The 9727-nt window shown below is 39.9% G+C and overlaps 1 protein-coding gene across 3 annotated transcripts; it reads right to left on the bottom strand.

Annotated features, from left to right (window-relative positions):
- Nucleotides 1-260: 260 nt before the first annotated feature.
- On the bottom strand, nt 261-8288 carry LOC133863065 (protein MLN51 homolog). Of its 3 annotated transcripts, XM_062299046.1 has the most exons (12): nt 7329-8288; nt 5809-5911; nt 5215-5423; nt 4264-5117; nt 2941-3055; nt 2379-2501; nt 1954-2009; nt 1792-1837; nt 1552-1622; nt 1396-1474; nt 819-910; nt 261-720 (listed from the first exon to the last, which is right to left on the bottom strand). In XM_062299046.1, the coding sequence occupies exons 1-9, from the start codon at nt 7907-7909 to the stop codon at nt 1595-1597; spliced, it is 2115 nt and encodes a 704-aa protein (XP_062155030.1). In that variant the 5' UTR covers nt 7910-8288; the 3' UTR covers nt 261-720; nt 819-910; nt 1396-1474; nt 1552-1594. The 3 variants fall into 3 exon arrangements, with proteins under 3 accessions (XP_062155030.1, XP_062155029.1, XP_062155031.1); XM_062299045.1 differs by having other exon boundaries at nt 1396-1622; XM_062299047.1 differs by lacking the exon at nt 1396-1474.
- Between the last annotated feature and the right edge of the window lie 1439 nt (nt 8289-9727).

Below are 9727 nucleotides of genomic sequence, written 5' to 3'. Positions count from 1 at the left end.
TCCTACAAAATTTCACACGTAAGTTTTACAAAATATATGCTTATAACATGAAGGGGGAGGTCAATGTGGTAATTATGCTGACGACATATACGTATATTCTATTTCATTTGCTATTTTTAGTGAGAATGTTTTTAACCAAAATGATATTTATTTTTTTTAAAAAAATTAATTGACAAAAGAAAAATTAAAGAAGTTGTTGGATGCAGGCTTTTAAAAGTGAAATGTTAAAAAGTAAGTTTTAGTTGGCTATTATAGAGAGAAACTATAAACTCTAAAATATATATAGCATAAACAATAACCAAGAGTTGCATTGCCTAGAAAAACATCAGTTATTCACGGATAATGGTTTGCTAAAACATCAATAACCAATACTAACGACTACCCCCCCCCCCCCCCCCCCCCCCCCCCCCCCCCCCCCAACCCTGACACTCCCATGATCAACTAAATCTCTAGCTGGCTGCAACATCGCCAGCAAATAGTTCTCAAACTCCAGAAAATCAATCCCATTACATTAAAGGTCCTCTCAGAACAATGGTTATTTGTCACGAAGAAACAAATGAAAACCCACACCATTAATATAAATAAAAAAATTCAACTCCACTGATCAAACAGCTGCTGCACAATAAATCTCTCTTCTTTTTTGCTGTTCTTTATATTTTTTTTGGAAGCCAGCCTACATTTTCTCACAAGCTTCACTAAAAAACCAAACCACATGAAAACCTGAAAGCAACAAAAGCAAGTTTATTATCACAATTTCATCCAATGTCAATTAGCGAGACTAAATGGTGAATGATTTATCCTCTGATTCATATTCCTACCGCACGTTTAAAAAAGGAACTGCCACCCGTCAAGCCGCAATATTGTTCTTAAACTATTAAGTGCAGCATGAGCAGGTGTTTGTCATATATAACTGCAAGAACAGACACACAGAGAGGGAGAGAAGGGTCAGTACCGAGACAGAAAAAATTAAAAAGCAGGTGGCAGGTACAAATTAAATGTACAGAGAAATTATCTTTTCGGATGGAGTCTTGAGATATTAGAGATTGCACGAAGCACAAGACTAATTGATTAGTACTTTAATCGCATGATGATCCACCCTACTATATAGATCTTACCCCAAGAATGAATCATAAATTTGATCCCCATGGCCTTGCCTATTGAATGCACAGAAGGAAAGAGACGGGCTACAGAAGGTGGGGAATATACCATGAATAATTTGAAATCTCACATTTAGAGTTAAATTGTAGAAAGACAATGAAATATGGAGTAAAAAAATGTCAGAATATCAAGTCAGTGGACATTTCAATTGGCTTTTTTTATTCCGGTGAGTGAACATAAAAGATTAGGATCCAAAATCTGTAAATAAAATACATTAATTAGGGCAAGATTAATTACCTAAAATATTATTGAACCTATAGCGGCCCAAAGTGCTCCAGAACAAAAGCTGGAGATCACAAAGGGCCTGGGGGAAGGCCTGCAGCACCAAGCAATCACAACTCAGAATTTTGCGACACCCAAACAACACAAAAGTTTAATTGGGTGATAGTAAACCTTTATCTGCTTAATAAAACAGGCTCCATTGAATCTATGTACTTCACTGGCCAAAGTTCATCTCCGAGTATCTGCACATATAGGAAATGGGCAAATTCAAAAACTTTTACGAGGCAAAAATAAATAGCAAAAGGGATCAAGCCCCTCCACACCACTCTAACCAGGGTGGATGTGGCAGAAGCCATTTTGGCAAGTCTTATTAGATTTATCTGGCACTCATAAACAAGTATTTCAACTTGCCTGCGAGGCTTATTTTGTCGCTGCCCAAATTCATCGTTCGCAAGTTCTGCAGGGAAACAAATTACTTTAACTACAAGATTAAAACATGTAATAAAATGATGTGTTCAAGAATTAGTCATGGTAACAAATCACAAGGCTACAAAGTTAAGGATAATATCTTACCAGGCCTCTGGGAAGGCTTCCATTCCTTATTGGGTTTGTTCAAGCTATTTTCTTTGCTACAAAGGAACAAGAAATATGAAGATTAGGGCAACGCGATGTTGTTGGAATAACCATATCACACAATAGTAGAAAGAAAAAACTGTCAACTTCATCGAAACTTGCAATGATCATATTCCAACAATAATCAAGCTAAAGTCACACTATCGACCATATCTCAACTAGACAAGATTTAGGTAGCCAACTAGCATTAGAAATTTACGGAATATAACAATGTAGGGAATGCCTTGAAGCAAGCATTTTAACAAAAGAAGTGAAGTGAAAATAAAGCTTCACTAGACACCAAATTTACCAGGTCATGCAAAACAAACCAAGTGTATTATCAGACCATAGTAAACTATCATACTCCCGGAAAACAGGCTACCAACCTTGAGGCACCCATGGAAGATGTCTGCCCCGATGGGCGAGCATGATAAGCACCATCAACAGTAATATAGGGTGAACAATATGTAGCTCCTAAAGCTCCTGCTGCACCCGCCAAAACAGGTAGCCTGAAGAAGATTAAAATTGATCATCACTATAAGCCTTTCAAAATAAAGAAAATAAAAGTAATAACTGGGAGAAAGCAGCAGTAAAAAGGAAATAATACTAATAATAATAATAAAAAAAAGCATTACTTTCCTCATTTAAACGTCCACCCCCAAAGCAATTTTACTACGAGGCAACCAAAGTCTTTTTCAAATCAGAGAAAACGCACTAAGTACTACCCCCAAATACGCATGAATCTCCTCTCAGTTATTAAACAGAAGGGACCGCAAAAAGCTAATTCATGAGTCTCACCTCATCAGGGAGAATTATTTCATACTCCACAGGATGTGTCAATTAACCACTAGTTAGGATAATGATCGTGTTAACAGAGCACAAAGTCTAAATGAAAACAACACATACCACAGAAGAAATTGAAGTTTTACACTGAAAGGATTACTATACCATGTCATCTCAGAGTTTCCCAAACCAAGTTGTGGCTGAGCAACATAACCAGGGAACGCCATGCCAACGGCAGGAACGCCAATACCACCAGGATGCTGGCCTCCGAATTGCATAACTGCAAGTAAACCAAACCAGATAAGAACAAAAGTATATATAACTAAGGCTCATAAAAGTTTGGTACAGGAAGGAAAAAAAAAAAAAAAAAAAACTGGGATGCCATAAACTGTGCAATGACATAGACCTAGATAAACAATTCAAGATATGATTAATTTGGTTGCTAATCCAAATCAAACAATTTATTTGAAAACTATTTGATCGAACTAGTGGGGGAAAAAAAAGAAGAAAAAAAGCATTAGTTTATTACTAAGAGCATCTCCTGCACTACCGGCTATTTTAGCTACTAAAACATACATTTTTCTATTTTAGCTACTACATTTTCAATACAAACTCCAACAGGTTATCTATTTCTCTCTACTTTCTTTAAATGTTATTTTTTGGATTTTTTTCTTTTCTTAATTATTTACTTTTAACACAATCTTCTACTCTCTCATCTCTCTCCATGATGGCAGACCAATGATAGCTGAAACTCAGAAACGATGCCCGCAATGGTCTTGATCTCATGCAACCGGTTGGCCGAGAAGTTCAAGTTCGACGACCTATTGGAAGCGGTGCAGCTTTACGAAGGGTGCGGCATGTGGGGATAATCTTCACGGCTCTGTACGCGACAGAGAAGTACATGAGTGAGGTACCCCAAAAAATCAGGTTGTTCATGGGTGGGGGCGGGAAGCTCGTGGCGGCCCTCGTGATCCAGATCCTGGTGATTGTTGGGTGGGTCAGTGCCACCACGGGTCCTCTCTTCTGTGTGCTTTACAAGCTCAATCTTTTGTGGATCTCGGCCAAGGACGAGATGAGGGTATGGATATGACTCAGCATGATGGGTTCTCGTTTCTGAGGGGGAGAGAGAGAGGAGGAAAAAGAATATCGTTGAGGGAGAGGGAGAGGCAGAGGGAGAGAGAAAGGAGAGAGGAAAGCTTCAAAAAATAGTTCAATGTGCCACAATAAACTTTCACATGTGACAGTTTACTGTAGCAAAGTTTTCATTTTAAAGCATCTACTGGAGAAGCCCATAATAGCAATTATGGGCCATTTTGAGCATCTGTTGGAGAAACTCTAAGCTGTGACAAAAAAGTAAACTTTTAACACTTACGTGTATCGAGAAAATAGCAATCCAAAACTGAACATTCTCCATATAACATTCCAAAGATTTTTCCTCATTTGGCATTTTCTTCTTGATAATTGAAGATGAGATCCTAGAAACTTTACCTGGCAAAAATGTTGGAGTCCCAGGGAAGTTTTGATCTCCATGACCAACTGCCATGCTCCCAGTAGCTCCCATAACCTGAGACCCACCATACATAACAGAACCCCTCCCAGTACCTTGAGCATTGCCTTTTCCCTTTCCAACCAATGCAACTTTAGATTTATTTGATTCTGAAGAAGATTCAACTTCTCCAGGTTCATAAGAATTTATTGAAAGAACCGTTTTTGGTGGGGACAAAGCTCGAGAACCACTACCAGGACGCTGGCTTGGCTGCTGTGCAGCAGCTTGCACAAAAGGTTGAACTCTGCTTTGAGAAGGATTTCTATGAACAGTATGGAATTGTGTTAAAGGAGACACTCTATTGACTTGATTATGAGGTGGATTTGGTTGATAATTTGTCTGTCCTGGGATAGCTAAACCCTTTCCCTGAACCCTGGTCGGAGCAGATTGTGTTGGACCGACCAATGAGGACCCTGAAAGTGGCATTTGCGGATTAGTCAAAGCCTTTCCAGTACCTGGACTGATGGACTCATCAATATAAAGCTTGTCCATGCCAACAGATTGAGCTATATTCTTCCCTCGAAGCAATGCATTGGTTTGTGGGACAGAAGAACCATCATCCACAGCAACTGTGTGAAAATTTCTGTTGGAACTACCAGCTTGTACATCTCTTTTAGGCATCAGAGCAATGTCTTTATTGGAAGAGCCTGAAGGGTAAAAGGGAGGAGAAGCAGAATTCAAGCTTGACGCAAACACTTGTCTTCTAGCAGTAACAGATTCAGATTCCACATTTGACGCGGGCATGAAAGCTCTCCCAGAATTAGTATGTGGAATTTTCTCAAGAGGCCTCCCGGATCTGAACATCAGCAAATAGAGTAAATATCAAGCATAACCTGATGAACGTAAAGGAAAAAAATTGACTGAAAGCCATGAAGCTCAAAGTTTATACTTACTGTTTGTTTTCACTTGGAGGTGCCCGACTTCTGTTTCTAAAGGTGGGTTCATACCGCCTGGGCCCTCTCCCTCTCACACCCTTAGGTGGCTGGCTTTGATTGTTAAATGCTTTAGACCTATTCTCTCTTGGATATCCACGATCAATACCTCGATCACTACCTCGATTTTTACCACGGCCTCGATATTGACCCTTAGAATTTCTCCGACCCTGAGATTATATTAAAATGTGTCGGTAAGAAAGGCAGATCAAACAAAGAGAAAGAGAGAAACATACGCGGGGAGGGGGGGGGGGGGGAAGGAATACTTAAAACATCATCATAATGCAAATTATTTTAATGATGAGGAACCCCTCCAAGGCAGGGCCACTTCGTGTACCCACCCACCCCTGTCAGGTAAACCTCAGGACCCGTGTAAAGCGCCCCCTCCACACGGATCAGGTAATACTCCGACTTCGCCGGCGGGCTGGCCCCAATGAATTGTTTGCACCCAAGGGGATTCAAACCTTAGACCTTATGGGAATACCACAAAGAACAAGGCCCTTACCACTTGAGGCAACCCCTTGGGGTTAGATTACACATATCTAAAATCATCACCTCTTCATAATGCCTTTCGTGAGAAGTCATCTCCTCAAACTTGTCATGCCCCCATTTCCGGTCATCTTTGGACTCCCACAACCTCCTTCCACCATGTGTGCGCCTAAAATAGTCAGGTTAAAGCATTGTTTATTACAACTTGACAAGTAACAAAGGGCTATACAGTGGAAAAACTAAAAAAATAAGTTTTAAAATAGAGAAATAATAAATAATAACGGATAATCATAAGCAAATTATAGTGCATGGGAACACTTTAATTTTGGTCTCTCCAACACCACTTGTTAGAATTCAATTTTTTTTTTTTTTTTTTTGGGGGGGGGGATAGTCTAATCTAATGCTGATGTGGAATAAACCTATATTCAATGGCATTGAAAGCTAAGAAAAAATGGATTTATTCATAAATACTTTTAAAACACAAAAAGCATCTCAGTTACTGTAGCACTATTGTTCCACATTGAGAAGATGAGTATCCCACATAGAGGGTAGTTTAAAAAGATAGTCGTAGGTGCTAAGTCTCACATTACCTAGTTATTAGGTGAAATTGAGCTTTAAAACACAAAAAGCATCTCAGTTACTGTAGCACTATTGTTCCACATTGAGAAGATGAGTATCCCACATAGAGGGTAGTTTAAAAAGATAGTCGTAGGTGCTAAGTCTCACATTGCCTAGTTATTAGGTGAAATTGAGCTTTATAAGGAATTATAGAAAAGCTCTAAATTGACTAGTCATTTTGGGTTGATAGCGCAGATGTAGCTACCGCTGATATTGAAGCTAGGTTGTAATGTTAGGCCATGTGGTACTAGAGCACCACATGACATGGCCCTGACGAGGACGTCAGAGTTTTAAGAGGGGGTTGTAACACCATTGTCCCACATTGGAAATATGTGGGTAGCCTACATAAAGTGACTGGTTTAAAAAAATAGTAATGAGTGCTAAGTACATTGCCTAGTTACTAAGTAAAACTAGGCTTTATAAGAAATTCTAGGGAAGTTTTAAATTGACTAGTCATTTTAGGGTGATAGCGCTTATGTAGCTAGCGTTTTTTCCTAAGTCGTTACAACTATAATGCCATTGAAAGCGGGTCAGGAAGTGTCTATTCCACCCAACATAAGCAACTGGGGATATCAGTACAAGATGAATAAGCAGTTTAAGTTCATGCCTTATGCCTTACTATAGTCAAGCTATAGTTTAAATTAGGTTATAGAACAAACTGCATCCCAACACTTCAGCATATGCAAAAGGGCAGCCTAAAAATGCCAGCAAACTCATCTTCTTCTTAAATTAATTAGACCTCACAATATAATCCATCAGCATTCAAATATTTTTTAAACCATTCAAACAAGCTTTCTTCTTCATTCGACAACTTTCTCTTGCCTAACTGCAAATTCAATATCGGTACTGAAATGTAAAACTACTAAATATCAATTGCAATGCAAATTAGACCTGCCCTCTAAACACATTCCAATAAGTTATAAATATCATGCCTGCGCCACAAATATGAGCCCAAAACCAAAATATACCTGGGTCGACCGCCAGCATTGTCCCTAAACCGATCATCATGCATATAGAAAGCCCCAGCCGTAGGAACCGCAAAGGGCTCATTCTCCTTCTTTCCCTCCTCCTCCTCCTCCTCCTCCTCCTCCCCCTCCCCCTCGTCCTGATCCTCTGCTTGCACCGCCACCGACTTATCCATAACCCTTCGTTCATCACCGACAGCTTCATTCACATTTACAACTGCAACTGCTGAATCCTTCACTCCACCACCAACAAGTGCCTCTCCTTCACCGCCTCTCTCCTCATACGCCTCTTCTTCTTCACCATCCCCCCTATCGAGTTGAGCCTCTCCTTCATCTTCTTCGTCTTCCTCCTCCTCTTCTTCCTCTTCATCTAGTTCCTCGTCATCCTCATACTCCGCGACCCCGCCCTGATCATCCGATTCGTCTGAATGAGTCACAACCCTCCGATCCATACTTGGCTTCTCTCTCCCCTCCCCTTCGCCTTCCTCATCATCACTGGCTTCCCGCCTCCGCATCGCCAGCGATCGCTTCACTTCCTCTGGATCGCTCTCATACTCCAACTCTTCTTCACCCGCCGTAGCCATCAATGCCTCTAAAAGAAAACCCTAAAAGCCCAAACTTTTGCGGGAACCAAACACCAATTTAAGAAAACGAGAAATCAATCAGACCCAGCAAAAGCCCTACCCCAAAATTCCTCTGCTACCAAAAACACCAAATCAAAAAATTCAGCCAATCCAAATAGGCAAAAGCCCTAAAGACGCAATCTTACTCGAGAACCAAACATGAATTTTAGAAAACCTCGGGAAATCGAAACCCTAGAAACCAAAATTGGAGGTAATTATGGTTTTATAAAATTGTAATCTCATGCGTTGCGTTAGTGAACCCTAGATTTTTAGAGAGAGAGAGAGAGAGAGAGAGAGGATATTTTGGATTTTTGGTTGTCGTCAGCAATTGAACGGGAAAAGACTTGTAAAAAAGGAAAAGTTTTAGGAAGCGAAGTTTAAAGGTATTTATCTTGTTTCATAAGGGTATATTAGGGAAGATGAATGTTGGGGAGGGGGTTTGTTAGTTTACGATTGGTCAGCGTCTGACACGTGAGATTTGCTGATCTTTTATTTTAATTCTGAGACGTTAGATGCTAAGACTCACATGTGGGCTGGCCTATGGTCAGTGATGGTGAATCAGAAGCCCTCTACGACAGCCAATGACCTTATGCCGCGTTGTCATCTGAAAAAGAGGACAAGAACCAAGTGCCGTGGCACACCATTAGCTTCTTCCGTCGGTTCGGGAACAATAATTTGGATTCGCAAATCACATATATTAGACTCTTAATAATAATTAAGTTGCATTTGAAATTGTAATTTTATAGATAAAAAATGTACTTTTAAATTAAATCGCAGAAAATAAACTGTTTAAAAATTACATTTTTAAAAAAATTATAATTTGAAAATACAAAAAACTGTTTTTTTTTTTTTTAAACAAAGAAGAAACACTTCTTCATTGCTAACTGCTCAAAGAAATATAACTCATGATCCCAATAATAGGGATCTAGGGATCTAGGGATGAAACTCTTTCTTCCTAAGAATCAAATTGGAAATGCAATCAGGGACTTCTTCCCTCTAACAGAAATTTAACTTACGCATAATTGCGGTCTTTGCCAACACATGAGCAACTTCATTTAACTTCAGGTCCAGCATGCATTCTGATGGAAGCCATTTATTTTGTCCAGAAGCTGGCTCTCCTACCAAGTTCTCTTCTTAGAAGCCCCCTCCACACGGTAAAATTAAAGTGAACTGGGATGCTTCTCTTAATCCTAAGGAAAAATATATTGGGGTGGGAATTGTTGCAAGTAGGACTGTGCGTATCGGCCGCCTGCCGCCCACCGGCCGACCACCGATCGTCACCGCGCCGACACCGACAACAAGCGGCCAGTAGGCGGTATAGATTTCGCTTGCCGACATCGGTTCGGTTGGCAGGTGAAATGATTTTCGCATAGTCGGAACCCGAACCGACCCGAAGGGACGGTCGTATTTTCTTTTAAAAAAATTATTAACAAAAACACATCGTTTTGTGTTTACAACTTACAAGAAGTAGAAACAGATTGGGAGAGTCTTCGCGTTCTTCGTTCTTCCATCCTATATATACATCCCTATGAAAAAACTCAAAACCTTAACATAGCTTGAGGCTGAAAGGCTGAAAGGACAGCTGCTGTTGCCATCGTCAAACTACTCAAACTCTACAAGCTGCATTCTGAGACTCATTCTCCTCTTGCCAAGCCGTGCAGTTTTTGAAGGGTAAACAAAACACTAAGTCACTAACAGCTAAATCTTCAAACTTGTTTAATGTTCTTTTATTTTATGCCTTGGCTTTTTCTTTTTCTTTTTGTAACTTTTAGTCTTTTA

Source organism: Alnus glutinosa, chromosome 3 (assembly GCF_958979055.1).
Source record: "Alnus glutinosa chromosome 3, dhAlnGlut1.1, whole genome shotgun sequence".
In the NCBI taxonomy this organism is placed as follows: domain Eukaryota; kingdom Viridiplantae; phylum Streptophyta; class Magnoliopsida; order Fagales; family Betulaceae; genus Alnus; species Alnus glutinosa.
Note: the sequence above shows the minus strand (reverse complement) of the source record. Positions and strands in the feature narration are given on the sequence as shown.